Consider the following 20,601-nt stretch of genomic DNA (forward strand, 5'->3'; position numbering starts at 1 on the left):
TTTAATACTTCAGGAAGGGAAATTCAAGCATATGACTGATTGTATATCCAGATTACCACAGAGCAGGGTAGTGGGAGGGTATAACAAGTCAGTTCATCTGTGTGAGTTGTAACGTGTAGTAGATAGAAGTGTCTTTATTTTGTTCAGAACTCAGTGTACATGCACAGCAGTAATTACTGTGCAATAGTTGACATGTGAATGTTCTTGAAACTTTTTACATGAAATTTTGGAGATATACTCAATAACTGTGGTCTCATTCTGAAACACTGTAGTACTTTAGTCATTTACATAGGCTAAACAGACACAGGTTGGACTGTGAGAGGTTTTGCAAATTCTAGTCAAGAAATCAAGGCCTAAAGTTCTACTATGTCTCACTTAAAGAGTACTAAACAGATGCAGTGTATTTATATTCAGCTTTTATGATATCCATTGAAAATACAGTGGGACAGTATCAAGAATGCTGTGCAGGTTCATTTACTGATTTATGTTGAAATAGTTTGTAGCTGAAGAAACACTTTAAAATTAATATTTACAGTGAATGTGTTTTTTCTTTTTTTCAGGAATTGTTTGAGCTTTCGGTAAGTGTGCTTTTTCAATTAAGCACCTGCCTATTTTTGTTAGAATGTATGTGGATGTAACTCTTTTCCTTCCTTCCTGTGTGACACAGACTGGTTATGAGATTGGAATCGTGCGCCAATTCCCATTTTCCTCAGTTTTGCAGCGTATGTGTGTAATAGCAAGAGTTCTAGGGGAGAAGAGGATGGATGCTTACATGAAAGGTGCCCCAGAAGTGATTGCCAGCTTGTGTAAGCAGGAAACAGGTAAAGGAACAAACTATTTTTATTTCTTGTGTAGCTCAGCTGTAATACGAATATTTTAATAACTCTAAACTTGACCTTTTTAAAGTTCCTGTTGACTTTGAGCATGTCCTGGAAGAATACACTAAGCAAGGCTTCCGAGTTATTGCTCTTGCTCACAGAAAATTGGAGTCTAAGCTTACATGGCACAAAGTCCAGACTATTAATAGGTAAGAATGACTTCACTTTTTTAATAAGTAACAGGCTTTAAAAGCTGCATGCTTTGGATTAATATGTAATGTGTATTTTTGTTTAAATCAATTACTACTCTTCTTTAGCTTTCTTCTATCTTGACATATATAGTTCTGCGCAGCCTTTAATTGTGCCCTGGACAATAAACAGAAATTTAGGATAAAGAAGTGTTTTCTGCAGGGAAGTGAATTCAGAGGCACATCTTTAAAGCTGGAAACAAACTGTAATGTTATTTTTTGTGGTGTTTTATTTGCACTATCGTGGCAGAAAATCTCATCTGATTTCTTTGTTTCTTGCACAGACTTATATCATGTCAGCATGTCTATTTTGTCATTGCAGGACTTGTCAGAAAGGTTTGGAAGGTAGATAGGTTTCTTCCTTCAAAGAGTAGTATTTCCTGTTGATTGTTTTTCAGCTAGTCTTAGTTTTGTGGACAGTGCTATCTTTCCCACAGAGTTTGAAAGTGTAGCACAGCTATGAAAATGCCAGCTTTGACTGTGTTCTTTTGTATCAGCTTTGTGTACAAAGATGAAGAGTTTGCAAAGCATACACACACAAAGCAGAGAAAGGTGTTTTCCAATTTCAAGTGTGAAAATCTACAGTAGCAGTAGAATACCCAAGACCTGTAAATACACTGACTTTTTCATGTAAACCAAGGTTAATTAGTTTCTTTACTTAATTAGCTAGTGTCTATTAGTCTTACTAGCTTTGATAACATAATTTGGTAGCTTTTATGTTAAGGCTCAGCTAATTCAGAAAATAGAGATGTGAACTCTAAACATATCTTAAAATTTGGCTGTCAATGCAGTTAGCTTCAGAGGATGTTTTCTAGCAATAGCCTTTTCGAGACTGTAATTTCCTTTAAAAAGAGTTCATGTGGAAGAAACTAAAAATTGTGCTTGAGATGAAACAACATTTTCTCATACTGGTTTTCAACTAAAACAAGGGGAATAAGTATAAATGATTGTGATGATACATCTCAGGTCACTTTTTATAAAGCAAATTATTCACTTCATGGTTAAAAATACACATTTCCCTTTTCTTTCCCTTTTTCAGAAAATCAGGCTTTTGAAGCTACATCTAATAATTGTAACTCTTCTAATGTTTTCTTCCTTGTCTCCTTTTCATCAGAGATGCTATTGAAAGCAACATGGATTTTATGGGGTTAATTATAATGCAAAACAAGTTAAAGCAAGAAACCCCTGCTGTACTTGAAGATTTGCATAAAGCCAACATTCGCACTGTCATGGTTACAGGTTAGCATGTAAACATTCATACTCAGAAGATAAAAAGCCATCCCTTTTTGATCTTCTTTTAATTATAGTGTATGAGGTCAAATAGTGTCAGTAGGCTGGGATTACACTGTGTTTGTAGCAAGGGGGAACTTTAGAAACTTGTTCAAGTTGCTTTGGTAAGTCAGAGATCAGAAACCAGAAGAGGCTTTAGTTCTGCTTCGTAGCTTCCTCTCCCTAGCTCCATACACAAGCTGCTTTATACTGAATTGAAGGGTGAAAACCTTTAGAGGTCTTTCAAATCAGACTAAGGGAAAGTCCTGGTCTAATTTTATGACTGATCCTCCTTTGAGCAGGAGGTTGAACTTGATGTCCTGACAGTCCTTACCATTTTGATTTATATTATGAAAAGTCACTTTGTATTGAATTTTTTGGGGGAGAAAGAGTTATGTCCCCGTAGGTGTGCAAAGCGTCTGTGCTCAGTGTTCCACACAATACATGTGTTTGTTTTTTAAATCACAAGTATTGCAGCTTTGGAATGTTGTGCTAGGCTAGCAATACAACTCTGTGTTTGCATGTTCTGTGACTGTTTAAAAAGCAGTATTTTAAATGACCACATGTTTTCTGCCTGACTTTCCCCATATACTAAGATTTGATTAGTAAGAGATCTTTATGGCTCAAAGCAGCACACGAAGTTTATAGAGGAGGGGTTTACTGAGCTAGGCTTTGAATGTTGTCTGTAGGCTTGGTTTGTCCTCAGGTTGCCCCCTGGTACATTAGGCAGTCCTGCTCCTAGTTCTAGACCGTCTTTGTTAGCTTTTCTCTTACGTGGAATATCACTGTATGATATTGATTATTTTCTAACTGAAACCCTCTAAATGCAATTGTTTAACAGGGGATAACATGTTAACTGCTATCTCTGTGGCCAGAGACTGTGGAATGATTCTACCTCAGGATAAGGTCATTATTGCTGAAGCACTACCTCCAAAGGATGGGCAGGCTGCCAGGATCAACTGGCATTATGCAGATACCCTCGCAAAATGCACTAGTTCATCACCAGCCATAAACTCAGAGGTAACATGACCCTTTTTATGCCCTTAGAGTGTAAGCAGTTAGTTTTACTGTTGAGTTGCTTTTTATGTTATTCCGTTAAATAGTAAATCTGCTGTTAAGGTCAAATCAGAATAGATGTACTAGTTGACTTTCAGATCTTCAAATACCAAAGAGCAGTAAAGCAGCAGAGGGAGTAGTTTTTCAACTGTGATATTTTGGACATTTTAGTTGTGCAGAAGACAGATTTTTTTCCCAACATTTCAATCTGTTAAGACTGCTCTAGCTGCTTGTAGTTGAAACATTAAACCACATTTTCTTATTGCTAAGTAAAAGTTTTCATTGTATGACGTTTTCTTTCAAGTAACATTCATAGAAACCTCCTCTTGTGTGGGATCTCTAGGAATACTCCTGAGTTGTAGTTTGAAATGACAAGGTATCTGTGTAAATACATTACAGCTGGAGTATTAAACTACTTTTGATAGGATATTCCAGTTAAATTGGTCCATGAAAGCCTTGAGGATCTCCAGATGACAAAATACCATTTTGCAATGAATGGGAAGTCATTTGCAGTGATTTTGGAGCATTTTCAGGACCTGGTACCCAAGGTGAGCATTTTACTTGAGTGTGGGCACTTTTGATGGTGAGCAGACTTTGCCCTGTGAGATTAAGAAATCTTCTGTCTTCCAGCTTGTGTTACACGGCACTGTGTTTGCCCGCATGGCGCCTGATCAGAAAACTCAGTTGGTGGAAGCTTTACAAAATGTAGAGTAAGTATTTGCTTAAGCATAGAAAGTGGGAGGGTTGACAGTGTTTGGTGTGATAGGAGACAAAAGTTGTGCATGCTGCTAGCTGTTCTGCCAGAAGAAAAAGGTTGGGCTAATAGAACTAACAGAACTTCCTTGGGTTGGTAAATCAGCCTGTTAGCTGAGCAGGAATGAGAGTAGTACCATCTGCTGGCTAGTTGGGAAAGTTTCACGCTGTTCATTCAGTTTTAAATGAGGAATATGTTCATAAACTGACTAACATTTTGTAAATGCAGTTGCTTGGTTTAATAAACCCATCAAATGTCTCCTGTGTATTACAGAAGTATTATCGGGATGACTTCCGTTCACATTGGTCAGTATGTGACTGTGTTGGTGTTGGGCCTTGCAGTTCTGAAGTGCCTTTGCCTAGAGCAAAGATGCTTTAGACCACCTCGGGATGATAGAGGGCTAATTAAGCCATTATTGGTTTGACTGGCCTGCCATAGTCATGTTACTTTTCTGTCTACTTCCTTTTATTTATAACGGCAACAGTAGTTGTTTTCAGCATTAATGATAGCCCATTGTTATGCAAACCTTGAATAACTCACAATAATATAGAAGTATTTAATGAAATAAGCTAAAGGTACCATGGTTAGGAAATGCTGATGTCTGTTTGGTTTTTACAGTTACTATGTGGGCATGTGTGGAGATGGAGCAAATGACTGTGGCGTAAGTATATTTTCATTTTCCATACAATTCAGTTAAACTGTACAGCTGAAAGCAAGTTTTATAATGGTCTCTATTTAATGTTAACTGGCAGGCGCTGAAGAGGGCACATGGTGGTATATCTCTGTCTGAACTTGAGGCTTCTGTGGCATCACCATTCACTTCCAGGACACCCAGTATTTCCTGCGTGCCAAAGCTGATCAGGTAATGCCTCTTACTGTGAACTTAAATGTGTCTGTGTAACTCATTTTGCGTGCCCTAGATTAGTATATGTTTGATGCTGTAGGAGGCCAGTTTGAATTAAAGAACAAGCCACACATTTTTAGTGGTTCTGTTTCTTTACTGAAAGTACTCTGAGCAAAGGCTTGCCATAGCGTGATTTAATATTTTGTTATAAACTCCTTTGTCCATGTAAAGTTAATATTTCGGAGCATGAGTGAGCTTCTACACATTAGTCTTTAATTTCATGTCTTAGTGACTACACTAGTTTCCATAAAGGCTGTGTGTAATTGCAGCAGTAAAATTCTTCAGATAATTGCTCAGCACTATACAAAGTAGAATACTAATTTTCTAAATAGAGTTTGGCCAATTTTTGACTTTAGAATTGGAAGTTAGGTAATGATTTCAGATAAAGGTCAGCCAAAGAAAAACCTAGAAATCTGCGTGGAACTAATGAAGTAATGCATTATCAGAAACATTTCTGAAATCAGCAACTCTGTGGCTGACTGCATGTTCATTCAGTCCATGTAGTAAACTAATGCTTCATAAATGCTTTTGCAAACAAACCTTTTTAAAACCTTAATTTTAAAACCTCTGTTGGAAAACCACATGAAGTCCAAAGAAGACTGAGGTTAGGTGGCGGCTCAGTTCAGAAGACGTGCTCACAACTTTGATGTTGATGGGAGTGTACTTACTGTTCTGACTCCAATTTCTCTGTATTTCTGCAACCTAATGTCCCTCAGAGGGTTTGCTGGTGTGTTTAATTGCAGCTAACATTTTCCTGGACTTAACTGCTTGCACAGAAAGCTTTGTAGTTACATGATTGCATCTGTTTTGACAGGGAAGGCCGTGCTGCTTTAATAACTTCCTTCTGTGTGTTTAAATTCATGGCATTATACAGCATTATCCAGTACATCAGTGTTACTCTGCTATATTCTGTAAGTATTCTCTAAGTGCTTAAGCAGTGTCAGCATAATTCAGAGATTTGAAATTGATAGATACTTCATACAAATTGTTGCAGGTCTCTTTGAGTACAACACATGCATTCTAAAACTATATTTGGACTAGAAGTATTGTTAGTATTTTGAGGTTTTTTGTATTAACTGTACAAAGTATATTGTAGTATATATTTAGGAAAGAAATTGCAAGTATTGAATTCGGAAGGGAGAAAAGTGAAATGGAGTATTTCCTGTTAATATGATTGGATTCAGAATATAGCATGTAGTAAAAATCCTGAATTTTAATTGTATTCTGGGTAAATTAAAGGTTCAGGGTACTAAGGGACCTTTGAGGTGGAAATTTTGACAACTACATGACTACATAGTAATGTTATGATGTTTAGAGAACTGCAAGCCTAAGTTATCGTTTCTTTGTAAGATTCACTAATATGATTACAAACAAATTGCAATTACAAATAACTTGTGCATCTTGAAAAGGAAATTGGTTCATACCTTGATAGTTCAGGAATTGTTCTGTGAATTTCCTGAAGGTAAAGGAAGCCAGTTTGACAGGAGACTGTCTTGTTTATAGAGTGAAATTTAAAGAATTAAGTCTGTAAGAGTGTCACTGTAAATTTTTCTGGGTGTGAAGCAGTTACCAATATTTCACTTGTGATTTCTCTCTAGATCCTGAGCAATTTGGGAGACTTCCAGTTTCTCTTCATTGATTTAGCAATCATTTTGGTGGTTGTCTTCACTAGTAAGTATTGTGCTGAATTACCATTGCTGGCTTCTGTGAACCAGTTTTTGCTTGGTCAGATTTTTTTCAATATCTAATTACATGTTTGAGTGAGCGCTGTGACATACAGTGAAGATGTTATGACTACTACAGTATATGCATTAAAAAAACCCAAACCACCACTGTATACTGAGCTAGATTAATCTGAAATTTGTGAAATGTCCTCATACAAGAAGTAGGTTGTGGGCATGACCTTAGAGAAGTAATTCTTCACAGTACAGGAAGTCATTAATCTTTACTGATATGATGAAACTGTTTTTGGAATCAAGCCAGGAGATGTTCCAATATCATCTTTCTCAAAAGTTTAGATTTCTTGCATTTTTAGTTGAACTTCTGTCCACAAAATGTTAAAGTATTACCTAGTGAAGCATTTGATTCCATGTATGAGCCTTGCACTCAGTTCACTGGCTAACAGTAGAATTCCACTTTCAAGTTTAATAGAAATCTATTCTTTGAAGCAATGGCAGTCCAAAAGTGAGATGAGTTGTAAGTCCTTGTGCCAGACAAAGGGAATTTGGCCAGACACTACTAATTCCTTAAGTCTCATGGCTGCTATTGTCCCCTGCTATGCTGTGCTGCTGGGGAACCAGCCTGTAGAAGGCACTGTGGTATTATTCTAGGGCTGCATAATCTTTTCAAGGTGGTTTCGCGTTTGCAGTTCTGGACTAATTTTTGAAGTGATGTCATGAGCAAGCCATTCTAATTCCACAGAATATGAGCAGGGTAACTCTTGAAAACCATAATGATGTCATTTGTTTTTCATTCTCTTTACAGTGAGTCTGAACCCTGCTTGGACAGAACTTGTTGCCCGAAGGCCTCCATCAGGTCTTATCTCAGGTCCACTTCTGTGTTCCGTTTTGTCTCAGATCATCATCTGCCTTGCTTTCCAAACCATTGGGTTCTTTTGGGTCAAACAGCAGTCCTGGTATGAACCTTGGACAGAGGACTCTGAGTAAGTGTTTCAGTGGCTCTGAAGGATACAGTAGTGATTGGAAAACTATAAGCAATAGTTACTCTCCCTCGCCCCACTTTGGGGACTTTGTAAATAAAGCTTCTCTGTGGCAGCTTGTTAGTCTGCTGATTTTTTTGTGAAAAGCATACTGATAACATGGGAGTTGCCCAGTGGCTGAAAAGCAAAATTATGTCAGAGCCATACAACAGGGTCTAAAGACTCCTCAACTTTGAGACTGTTGAGACAGAGATTTGAAATTAATGGTTCAGATCTATTTTAACTCTTTTATATTATAAAGCTTTGTTTTCCTGTTAGAGTTACCATAAATCAAGTTTATGTTTTTGAAAATGAAGAGGTATTTTAATGGTTTTTTTAAGATAGCAATATTTTCTTACCCGTCTTTAAAGACTATCTATGGTAATAGTTCTAAACAGTTAATGTAGTAAATGTACAAGCTGGCAGCATGAAAGAATTCGAAGCTCTGAATTTACAAAAATTGCTGCCTCCCTGCCACAGTTTTGAGTCTCACTACCTGTAATATGTTCTCAGGGATAAGCTTTTTTTTGCCACTGTTGCAATTTGTTCTGTCATTTTACCTTTGTAAGTAAGTAGGCCTTTTTGCATCTTTTCCATAACTCAGTATTTAACTTTTTTTATATTGTAGTGCATGTAATGTACTGGACATCATGAACAACAGCTCTGCACGCCATGGGAATGAGACTCTTCATGATGAACATTACATTAAAAATTATGAAAACACAACTTTGTTTTTTATATCCAGCTTTCAGTACCTCATAGTGGCAATTGTCTTTTCTAAAGGAAAACCCTTCAGACAACCATGCTACAAAAATTGTAAGTCCTTTCTTAGTATATACAGTTCCAAATAAAACTCTCAAGTGACTGCTCTTGTTTACAATTCTGTTTTGACACTTCATTAGCAGTAGTGTTGCTAAGAGAATATAATGCAGTTATCCTCTGATAATCAGAGCTAGAAATAGGGAAATATTAAACTGTAGGGAGGAATTTGTGTTAATACTTGCTTTCTTTGTAGTAATATATGTGTATATACGTTTCAACTCCACAAGTGAGCCAGTGAGAGAGTGAGGCCTTCTGTCTCTTTATGGCTATCGAAATGACTAGTATATTGCCAAAATTTGCCTGGAAGGGGTTTAGAGGGAGAAAAGAGGTTATTTCCAGGAAGTAATGAACCCATGATACATGGAAAAACTGCCTAAAACTCTGATTATGGGATGGTCCAATTAAAATATTTTTTCTTCTTTTACAGTTCTGTTTGTTATATCTGTGATAGTTCTTTATGTCTTCATATTTTTCATCATGTTGCATCCTGTAGACTCTATTGACGCATTTCTTGAGGTAAGAGTCTGCTTCCTAGGATAACTGGCTGCTTTTGGGACAAGCGTGACTCCTTTAGAGCTGTAACTTCACGTCACTGGGTGGGGAGGGGAGAATTTATAACTCTGAGCCTGTTGTGAATGAGTGTTTACTTGGCATGTGATTTACTAACCTCTGGCAACTTCTTTTCTCAGCTCGTGTGTGTGCCAAATGAGTGGCGCCTGAAAATTCTCAGCATCGTTATCATCAATGCAATTGTATCTGTGCTGGTGGAGGTAAGAAATTCAAATGGAGGAAATGCTTCTCTGCTAAGTGTGCATGTAAATCTTTTGTTTAGAAGATCTCTCTTCACAGTATGCCAGTGTAAGTGGCTGCTGTGTGTATATATCTAAAAATGGCCTCGTAGGCTAGATTTAAGGTGTCAAGGTTTTCTGTGTTAAAAGCATAATTTTAAAACCTTTTTTTGTTAATTAGAAAAAAGGGGGAGAGGAGTTGAAATACTTAAGAGTTGAACTATTTCATAGAAAAATATTAATTTAATAGAAAATTATTTATTTATTTCATTTATTTGCTGTGTTACTTCAGAATAATAACATACTAAAGGATTACATAAAATCCTTAGGGCAACCCACCTTCATTCATTTAGATCATACACATAGCTTATTATTCAGAATAATGCATATCTGTGTAACTTGTTCAGAAGTAGAGATGTTCATGCAGATCTCCTTTTTCCATCCTCAAGCTTGTCCAAAGCCAGTCACTCTGGATGTTGACCTCTGCTGTAATTCAGTAGTGTGCAGAAACATGCCCTACCCTTCATCCAGGACCCCACTGTTGTTTCCAAGAATCAAAGTTTGACAGATAAATATTCCAAGAGAAGTCTGGATTCCCAGTCAGTCATTTATTCCTGTGTTTAGTTCTTCTCCCTGTTACACTGCTGTGTCATTTCCAACCTGAATACGTTTGGGTTTTGGTTGCAATCATTAGTCACTTTCTTCCCTGCAAGATGACAAAGGCTTCCAACAATATCTAGTGCTTGCACACTACAATTACCTGTTTTTATTGTATAATATTTTCTGCAGTTTCTAGTCAGTGCTTCCATTACTGTGTGAGGGATTGCTGTCAAGGTAACCAGCATGTTTGCTTGGATCATATAATTTTGGCCTTTGAAGAGTACTACAGCATTAATATTCTTTCCAATTGACACTTTTTTCCCCTTTTATTTGTTAAGTTAAATCAAACAAAGGTTTTTTTGGATAATTGAATCAAAGTTATCATAGCTTTGTGTTTAAAATGTTGTTCCAAATAGAATTTGCAATATATGCTATTATGTTGCTGCTTATTGGAACATATTTCTCAGTGTTTTCATGTGACAGGTGACACCTTGTCTTTTCCAAAACATGGCAGTAGTTATTAATTTTCTTGGCCTTTTTCTTGTTAACAAGTTTATCCACTCCTACAGCCCCTGTCCCTTTCTTACATTGTCCTATAGCTACTCTAACCCTGCTTGTGATGTTTTCTTTTATGCCTTTTCATTCTTTCATTTTTCTTTATTAGTAAACTCTCAGTAGTTTTCTTTTTTTTTGTCCTCCTTCTTATTTGTGAAAAGTTAAATTTTATGTATATTGCTGTCTTTGCCACTGAAACAAAAGTTATTCTGAAGCTGCAGAAGCATGGCTTTTTTCATCTTCTAGTAAATTTAGAACAAGCCTCCTAGATAGAAATATCTTTTCCTGTTCAATTTCAATTTTCAGTGCAGTGATGAATATTACTGAGAGAAGTAAACTTACCTTCTGCTGAAAAATTCGTTTGTTCTGTAGATGATCTTTCTAACTTTTATAGAACTTGGTGTTGTTTCTGTTCTGGAAGTGTAAGGGCTCCAGTAGAAAGTCTGTACAGTGTGTCAATCCATGTATCAGCACGTGCCTCTTGAGGACAAATCGTTCTCCTCTGGTTTAAATAAATGTTCTTAAGGTTCCACTCCTCAGCCTTGTTGGTTGCCACATCAATCTGTAAACTTGTGAATTTCTACTAAGCATCACGTAACCAATGTAATTATTGCAGAGTGTTTGCTTTCACCCAGTATTTGAAACCACATCCCACTCTTTTTCCTATGCAGGTCTGGGTTAGCATCTTTCAATTTTAATCACTTAACTCATAACCAAACTCCTGGGGTGATTTGTCACATTCCTTTTTTAAACAGACTTGCCTATTTATCTTGTTGCTGGTACTTTAGTAATAAAATAGAAGTACCTAGAGTTTTCTTGACATGAAGCGTTTGAGCTGTTACGCTTTGTCTTAAAATCAGTTTCTTCCGCTTTCACTGTGAGTTGAATGCTTTGTTAAGGCAGATGAGTTGTCTTATTGTACAGCACATGTCCAACAGTGTTGTCTCGTGATTCTCAAATCCCAAGCCTTGTTTTACGATACACACTTCACCTTCCATAACTTCAGTCCACCTCTTTGAACTGCATTTGCTCAGCTCCAGCAGTATTACTCAGGCTCCCTGGAGCTTTTTCATGTGCCAGCTCACTGGGTCCTGTGTGTTGTGTAGAAATCGCAGGCAGTTTCATTCCTTCACTTCCAGTATAGCTCCTTGTCTTTCCCTGTGTGCCTGGCTGGATTTTCTGCTCCCTACACTTTTCACTACAGACTTACCTGGGTACCACAGGTCATATTCTGAGTATCTGGGAGAGGCCACTGGTGACATCTCCTTCCATCTCTTAACAAGGTACTCTGTGTATATATATCACCTAGAGTTTGTTTTGCTGAGACTAATCCCTTAGTAATTGCCTCTTTAAGTGTCTCATAATTATGAGATACATGAGGGATTGTATCTGTCCTCTTTGGTCACACTTGCCAGTTTCACACTTTTGTGTCACACTACAGTCATATCTAGTTTCTTCATTGCTTCTACAACAGGAATAAATTCTAACTGGTTGTCCCAAACGTGTTTTCTGAAATGCTCTGTAAAGCTTTGCTCCTTCCATGTGGGTGCCAGACTAGGTTCACAAAGTATGCAGATTTTTTCTACCAGATGACAGAAAATATTGCACAACAAAGGCAGATCCTAGCAGCTGTTCCTCCTTACCCCTGATGCCTGGTGTAGACATACTTTAACCAGACTGGCTTCAAAAATGAACATCTAACAAGCTGAAGATTTGTTGGCAAATGCTTTATAAAAGCACTGTCAAATTCTGGTATATTACAAAATCATAAGCACCATAAAATCTGTTATAAAAGTCTGGGTAATCAGCTCCCCATTTTCATTGGCAGAGGTTAGTCAGATGTTAGAAATGGAATCTGTCCCAGGATCAGAGTTGTAGGCTCAAGGCTATGGAAAGTACAGGTTCACACCTGTGTTGTCAGATTTGCTCGAAGCTCTTGAGTCCTCCCATGCAGCTGGATGAGAATAACCAAATGTACTGAACATACTGTTCAAGTTCTGCCCTCTTAAAATCTGGAATGACGCCTACTGAATTCCTTCTTTCCCGCTGGTGTCTCAGCTTTGCCACCCCACTGCAGCTTTTCTGGGAATGTCACTGCTTTTAAAACAGACTACGAACAAAGCATAGCTCCAGCATGAAGTACACAGTAATGTTAAAGATGGTTTATGGGGAAACTGCTTTAAACACTCATGTCTGTGATGTTTCACAGGTTTTTTAGAGTATTGAAACACATTAAGAGTGTGTATTTGTGGTTTTTACCATGTTTTTTACCAAAAGTTTTGATCATTGTTGCTATTGATTTAAAGTACACGTTCATACTCTTAAATCTCACGCGAGCACTTTAAGAATGAAAATGTTTATCACGTAAGTACCAACAAGTAGTGCAGACTCTCCATTTTGCTTGGCACTGAATTAGTTATGCCTAACACACTATTTCAGGTTTTATTTGTAATGTGCACACTAACAACAAATGATCATTAGTTTCTTTAATTCTTCCCGCTCGCTGTAATGTCTCACAGAATGTCCTCCTTGATATGATCCTTTGGAAGGTTGTGTTCAATCGAGACAAACAAGGAGAATATCGCCTCACCATACCCCAGCCGCCCCAGGTTGGAGACGAGTATTTTGCTGTCATCATTTGAGTGCATGTGGATTAATTTGGTTTTGTCTCTTAATGATCTATAAGTGTCTGTTGCCTTATTTTAAGATTAAGTCTGCTTAAATTAGATTTCTGTTACTAGAGTATTAAAAGTAAAGGCTTCTGGGTTTATATTTTTCTCCTTAATGACACTTACAGTTTAGTCTGTGTACACGAACTGTGAAGCAAACCTAGAGGGTTGCTTTTAAGACTTTTCTCACTTTATCTTCAGTTTGCCCATTAGCAGATTTTATTTGCGTTGTCACAAATTAGTGTGCTAGGACTGGGAACATCTTGATTTGTTTGAAGCAATTAAATTGAATTAAAATTAATTTGGTTTAGAGCTTTAGATCATCGTCTGAGAGCAGTAACTGCTAGCATATACAAATGAAACAAAACAAGATGGGAAATGAAAGTACATTATTACTACTTCAGGTGGTTTAGGAGACTGAAAGATTTTTCAGGTGACCATGAATTTTGCTCTGGTCTGCCTCTCTGCTGTTAGTTCATGAAGGAAATCTATGTGAATCCCATAAAAACTAGCTTTACTTTAAGCCTGTTGGCTTATTACTTTTGTCTGATTGCACATTTGTGCTTGCTAGAATTACAATGGTTTATTTCTCAGCACTAAATTTTATTTAATGTATTCAGATTTACATTTGTCCTTTTGAGGCTGTTGAAGAACAAATTGCTTTATGTTCACTGAAGAATGGAAACTGCGCTTAAGGCTCATGTTCACAAATTGATAGACATTTAGCATGATGAAAACTATAGAATATACCTCCATTAAAATGTCAGCCCTGCAGTCTGTAGGTGCTCTCTGAGACATGAGAGGGGTTCACTCTCAGGAATGAGGAATGGTGTTTCTCTTCCCCAGCTGACTGAGTTACACACATTTAAGACTGGGAGAGGAAAAATAGGAAGGAAGACTTAAGTTCAGTAATTTGTGTAATTTAATACCTGCAGTGCTTGAGTTTCAGAGTATCAGCAAGTTAAATTCTGCTACTTTTGGCTGGCTGGCTGCTTTCTGTTTAAAAATTCATTGCTGAAGAAGTGTCTTGAGACTCTGGGAATTTGCTTTTTCTAGACCAGACTTCTATTCTTCAGTAGTAAAATCATTTAATGTTCCCTGTTCTATCTGTGATTATTGAAACTGTTAAAAAGTATACATAAAAGCTGTTGGTGGTCTTAGATGTTATGATAATGCAGAATACTTGTTTTTTCTTAACGTTTTTTAAATGTCATGGCTACCATACTGTAGAAGAGATGACACAAAAGAAGAGTTTCTGTACTACAGGTCCAATGTGACAATGAAATAGTAAATTAGAGACTGAAATAAATGGTTTTCTTTTAGTGATTTACTGTATTGTTAGTTGTTTGGGTTTTTTTCCTACTGTAATCCAGTTTTCAAATCTGTTCACTTCTGCAGGAGGCTGTGGACCGTTGTGGAGTCTGTTTCCTCTCTTCCCTGTTTGGCTGTAGAGAGAAGACACCAAAAGCGAAGTATATGCACCTAGCTCAGGAACTGCTGTTTGATCCAGAATGGCCACCAAAACCCAGGACAACAACAGAAGCGAAAGTACCATCCCAAGAAAATGGTTCATATCAAATCATCACTGTAACATAGCAGTGGATCTTGGTGGCATGTATTTTTAGTAGTATGCAGAAGAATGTAATTTTAAGGCTTTATTTGAAATTGCAGTGTGCTAAATGTCAAATTCTAATGCAGATATTTCCAACTGTTTTGTCTCTCTGAATACAAAATTCAGAGCCAGACATCTTATGGCTATACATTTTAAAAATGTAGGTTACCTTAGGCAGAACAAAAATGATTGTGTTTCCTTCCACCTTCTTTCAAATTTCATTGTTCCTAAATGAGATGCATTTGAAGGTTTAAACTGCAGGGCAGTTAAAACAGATTCACATTATTTGCCTGGAGTATCTTAATCATTGTTCTAACCTGCTTACCTGGGCATGTGTTCATGTAAACCCTATGATATAATGGTTTCATGGTTGTACTAGAGGTGCTTTGTCATGCTTTTGTTTTTTCGGTGTTTGTTTTTTGTTTGGTTGGTTTTTTGTTGTTGGGTTGCTTTTTTTTATCCTGACTGAAGAAAAGCTTTGTGCCTCAGAATGGTTCTGAAGTTTAGGTGTGTGTACCTCTAAGTTTGTCCCTACTAGTAAGGAGTGTTTCCAGGTGTAATGTTTGGGTTTTAAGTTCAGTTCTTTAGTCTGCCACAGCAGAATTCAGAATGCTGTAGAAGCAATATGCTCTGTCCTTAAGAAGAAAGCACACTGCTTTCAAGTGGGTTCTTGACTGTTCTAGCTAACCCTAAGGAAGGGCTTAGGTGGCCTCTAGAGGAGGAGGCATTTGGCTACACCCTAAAGTTTTTGGAGAAGGAAGGCTGGAGAATCTAAATACTTTCCTCTATGTCATATTTTATTACATTAGCTATGCATTTTTCCTTAGACCTTGCTTTTTCTAGCAGAAGGGTTGGATTATCCCTTTGTGGACCATGTTTTATTTGTAAATCTCAAGATAATGTTCCTATATACCTTGAAGTAGTAAGGCCAGAGTTACTGCTGCAGGGGAAATGGGAGTAGGGGGGAAGTGGATTTTCACATGCCCACGCCTGGGATTTGTGCACGTTAAGAACACAGGCACTTCAAAGAGTCTGCCAGTGTCTTCAGTGCTATATGTAGCTGTATGAAAGAAAATTAAAAGAAAATTGAGCTAAAATCTGTCTTGCTGCAGAACTATAAGGCTTAAGCGGATTTTATTTATTTAAAAAAAAAAAAAAAAAAAAAAAAAGAAAAGCTTGCATCACCACTAATGCTGCTTAAGCACTTGGGGTAGCCATGCATCATTTTGCCATGAGGCAGTATCAGAACACAAGACCACTAGAAAAATAGGTCTGCAAAGATGTAGAGGCAGGAGTCGTTTTCACTTGCAAGGCTTAAAACTTTTGGTTTGTTTTTTTTTTTTTAAACCACAAATTACTTTTCCAAACCATGGACAACTTCGTAAACGTTTAGAAAAGTCTTCTTTAGTGTCTTTGGGAAGATGATAAATATTGAGTCTTGATCATCTGTTTTGACCAGATGCAACTGACTGGTCCAGACACCACCAAGCTTTGGGAGGGGATCTGCGATCTGAAGAAGTCACAATTCTGTAGAGATCCTTTAGAGAAGGAAGTCAGGTTCTTTAGAGTAGTCATGGAATGAGGGCTCCAAACTCACTGGCTGGCTGGGATTGTTTTGAAATGTGTGTATTCTGATGATGGAATTTGAGGTTTTTATGTTAGGGATTTTTTTCTCCTTGGGTTGTCTTGTTGGTTTTTGGATTTTTTTTTTTAAATTCCTGTGGAGACAATTCCATTCCAGCCTTGTTTTAATGAGTGGAATTTTTCGGATAATGCCTAATTCCCTTGTGCTGTTCTGTAAGGCAGTATGGACAGTGTCCCTGCTGCTCTTAGAATCATTAAGGTTGGAAAAGACCTTTAAGATCATCAAGTCCAGCTGTAAAACCATGTTATTGTCAGTTGTCAATCATGTTATGGTTTCTGCAGTGTTGAACATACTGTGCCAACAGGGAATTTAAAAGTGGTGCTAAATGGTTTGGAAGACCTTTTCCTAGAACTTGGAGGTTGAAGTTATTAGAACTTGCTCCTCAGAAATAGTATGCATATGGTGTACTATCTCCAGTCCAGCTGTCAACTCTTCCTGATTTTTTCATTGTTGTTGTTTGTTTTTGAGGAGTGGAGCGGGAGTAAAGGGGAAGTGGTTTTCTTAGCATTCATTCAACAGGACAATGTTCTTATTATCCTGGCTTCTTAAGGTCGTAAACATTGAACAACATTGGTAGCTTTTAAGGAGTCTGCTATTGTGGACTTGGATAAACTTATTAGTCATGAACTTGAATCATTTGACTAATTTCTGCCGATGTTGATTTTACAAAATCTTTGTAGCATGGAATAACTGATGAAGAATAACTCTTAGCTGCATAAGTAGTATTCAGATTTAAAGAAAAATAATATTTTAGTTCAAAAATGTTGTGAAGCTATGCATCTTGGACCTGGGAGCTGTGACTTACCCTTAAACGCATAAGCTTCTGCTTTCCATTTCATTGGCCATTTTAGATTTGCTGTTCCATGAGAAGTCAAAGAAAATATTTGTGTCTTTCCCTTTTATATGCTTTTGTGCTTAATACTTTCTCTAATCTGATAATTTCTCTCGGTTTATTTGGTTTCTGAAGGTAGTTTTCCAGTCTTATTCTAGTTTATTAGACTTACCTAGAAAGTGAGGAAGAAACAGCTTGTTAAGGTAGGCTTATCTTCAGAGAACATTTTAGGGAACTCTTACTAAAACTGAAATTGCCAGGTGTCTCTCAATTGAGTGACTAATGGGTCATGAGCACAGTAAACTTGAATATTTTGCAAATGGGAGCTGTTTTCCTCAAGGTCTGCGTTCAGGGTTGGTAAATGTTCCTGAGGTTGCATGCTTGAGCTCTGACGCTTGATCAAAAATAATAAATCAGCTTTTCTGAGAATCCTTCTTGTTGTTGCAAGTTTAGCCACAAAATAAGCTTTTGCATTTTCTGCAATTATTGGGATTTATGCCTTCCTGCCCAAGAGCTGAGTTTGACCACCTATAATTTTTCTCATTTTGAGCAGTTTAGTTTTTCTGGTTTTCAGAAATGCAGCAAACTAGATCTGCACTAGTGTATTCAGTTTTTGTTTTGAAGTAAGATGAAATTCGTTCTGTAGTGAAAAAATCTCTTCTAGTGTTCATCTTGGAAGTCTAAATTCAGGTGAACAGACCAATTTAGTGAACTCCACTAGATACTGGGTAGACATTTTCTTCCTGCTGTATATTTTGGCCTTATGTTGAGGAGTTTGATTTATTATTAAATTATTTGTGTATGCAGACTTTAATCTGTACGTATTTTATTTTGATGTATTAGGATTTGTAAATATTACTGATTTTTAAATATTATTTATGCACATACTTAAAGGACTGGTCTATCCAGAAGAGCAATTGCTAAATAATAAATGTTACTTTTTAGAAATAAATTGCAAGATCATGAAATTGTATATCCCTCAGGGTTATTTTTAAAGTTTTTTTTTTCTCTTTTCCCTTCAGATTCAATTAGCAGTAACTCTAGTTTCATGTACTATAGAACTAAATCTACTGTAAAAAGAAAGTGCTGCAAATAATGCTTGAGTTGAAGCAGCTAAAACACCCACAGAACTGACTGTCCATATTCATCGTAACTTCAAATTGGAAACTCTTACTGTTGCACTTTTAAAAAGTTGTTGGATTTTTAATTCTATTTATTTTTTTTTTCTTTCTTCATGAAGGTTGTGCTGAACGGTCATCCCAAATTGGGTAAATAATCCTGTACTGTATATGTATATACAGTATAATACTAAGCAGATGTGGAGTCCTTTTTATGCTGCAAATTTTTAACGCTTATGTTGGTCATCGCAAAATGAGAGAGCTCAAGTTCTGTAGGATTTCTCCCATGAAATTCTGAATTGTAAACTTAGGTTTTTGTATGTCTAAGGGAAAGCTGTGGGTTTTTGACAATTTTTAGAGTCTTGAATATGTTAATTTTATACAGTAAAGCTTCAGGTTTTTAAAACTATTTTCAACAAACTGCAGCTTGTTTAATAATTATGTGAATCAGAAACTACTCAGTTTGTCATTCCTCAAGCCTAACACAGATTAAAATGTTCATCATTACAGCACTCTCTAGAAGCTCAGCTTCCTTTTTATTTTTAGATCTGAAATGATACTACATCTTTGTATTTAAAATATGTATTGCTGCTCTAGAATGGTACCCTGTTGTCAAGAGGCATACATAAATAACTGTACAATAGAATTGTAAATAGACTTGTAAATCATTTTTGTGACTGAAGCTCTTTGAAAATAAAATTAAAATGAACAGATATTTTAACTCCTTTCATTAGTTTCATGAAATTGTTTTTAATTATTCTGTATAGAATTAGACCTAAAGCTCACTGAAGAGCAGAGACTTATTCCCACTGACGTCATGGGTATCTTGATCAGCACCTCTGTATTTTTGAAGGTGGGGGTGGAGAAGTTTGCATGCTGTGTGTCAGTGTTCTGCTCTGCAGTGGGATCATACTGACCATAGTTTTACCTGGTGGTTTATAAGAGCTGTTTTAAAGCCAGACCTTGTCCATGTGATAGCAACTTGTTTCCACCTTTCGTTGTTCAGATGTTCCTTCTGTTCTTTGACACGTGGGAGGTGATCTTGAAAAGACTCTTGGGCAAATGCTCCTGGTTGTGAGCTGTCACTGTTGTCACGGTCATCTTCAGAAAAATCACATGGAAATGAAGAAATCTTTTCCATTTTTGGGCTCACCTTCCATTAAAACATTCATTGGCAGAGCACGTTATTTTAAACTTGAAGACAAAATACTTGAAATAGCTGGTCACTTAATAACAGAAACTTAATCTTTCAATTTCAAGCTACTATTTTTGAAACTTAGCTTTTTGAAACTTCAGTTTTCTCTTTCAGAATCTTTCAGGCTCTAGGTTTTGTTGTCCTGTCACCCCAGAAGACTTTGAGTTAAAACCAGAAACCAAATGTGTTGACCTTGGAATGCTTAGCCAAAGCATTAAGTAAAAAAAAAATTAGTTCCTTACTGAAATTTCTTTGACTCCAATCCTGCAAGAAAGTAAGTCAGAGCAGCTTTGTGAAGGTACAATCGCTTGATTGTTTAAAGTAGGTGTGTCCACTCCTTTAAAACCTAATGCACCTGTGTAGCAGACTGTGGTGAACGTGTCTAACAAATTTGAAATTTCTGATCACAGTTTGCATGGAAATGTAGATTTCTGACTTCACCAGATTTGCACTGGGTTGACTGAAGCCCATACTCCAATATCACTGTCAAAAGAAGCTCCAAGTGGTTTTTGTGCCATTGTGCATGTGACTTAAAACTTTCTCCTGTTCTGTGAGTGGCCTCAAATTGTACTTTTGGAGTTTCATACAACCTATGGAAGTTGGTTGCTTGCATAAGTAATTGTAGGCAAAAATCTGCTCTGAAGCTTAAAATATTCTTTGGCCTTTCCCAGTAGTTGGGCAAATATGGGTAAAAGTGTTATCTAGAGGATGCGTTTTGCTGGTTTACTTCCCATTTAAAGTGCAGAGTCATGGTGAAGCCTGATTGCCTGCTATGCTCCCAGTAAGTTCCTCTAAAAAGCAGATAAGTTTCTAAGATACAGCTCAAAATTCCTTTCTCATGCTTCTGTGAGTTTAGGAACTTGGAAAAAAGTAAAAAAGGTAAGCACCTGTTTCTTATTTTACAGACTCTGACCTGCAGTCATGCCCTCTGAGGGACCTGCATTTGCAGTCTATAGCATAACAGTTTCAAGGGGTTTTTTCCCCTGTTTGGTTCTCTATATCCTTACTTCTCTTGTCT

At 37.0% G+C, this 20,601-nt stretch overlaps 1 protein-coding gene across 3 annotated transcripts in view; it reads left to right on the forward strand.

Moving 5' to 3' along the window:
* ATP13A3 (ATPase 13A3) overlaps window positions 1-19,118 on the forward strand; it is a 57,450-nt gene extending 38,332 nt beyond the window's left edge. For all 3 annotated transcript variants that reach the window (XM_039380887.1, XM_039380886.1, XM_039380888.1), the window contains 17 exons: window positions 561-578; window positions 668-821; window positions 907-1,027; window positions 2,181-2,305; window positions 3,177-3,355; window positions 3,817-3,939; window positions 4,022-4,101; window positions 4,764-4,806; window positions 4,898-5,007; window positions 5,864-5,960; window positions 6,648-6,720; window positions 7,534-7,711; window positions 8,376-8,563; window positions 8,997-9,085; window positions 9,259-9,339; window positions 13,032-13,121; window positions 14,580-19,118. In XM_039380887.1, coding sequence (XP_039236821.1) covers window positions 561-578; window positions 668-821; window positions 907-1,027; window positions 2,181-2,305; window positions 3,177-3,355; window positions 3,817-3,939; window positions 4,022-4,101; window positions 4,764-4,806; window positions 4,898-5,007; window positions 5,864-5,960; window positions 6,648-6,720; window positions 7,534-7,711; window positions 8,376-8,563; window positions 8,997-9,085; window positions 9,259-9,339; window positions 13,032-13,121; window positions 14,580-14,777 — 1,947 coding nt within the window. In that variant the 3' untranslated portion in view covers window positions 14,778-19,118. The remainder of the gene's footprint in view (window positions 1-560; window positions 579-667; window positions 822-906; window positions 1,028-2,180; window positions 2,306-3,176; window positions 3,356-3,816; window positions 3,940-4,021; window positions 4,102-4,763; window positions 4,807-4,897; window positions 5,008-5,863; window positions 5,961-6,647; window positions 6,721-7,533; window positions 7,712-8,375; window positions 8,564-8,996; window positions 9,086-9,258; window positions 9,340-13,031; window positions 13,122-14,579) is intronic.
* The last annotated feature ends 1,483 nt before the right edge of the window (window positions 19,119-20,601 follow it).

This window comes from Pipra filicauda, unplaced genomic scaffold (assembly GCF_003945595.2).
Source record: "Pipra filicauda isolate LSUMZ 115617 unplaced genomic scaffold, ASM394559v2 scaffold206_size1356665_pilon, whole genome shotgun sequence".
NCBI lineage: Eukaryota > Metazoa > Chordata > Aves > Passeriformes > Pipridae > Pipra > Pipra filicauda.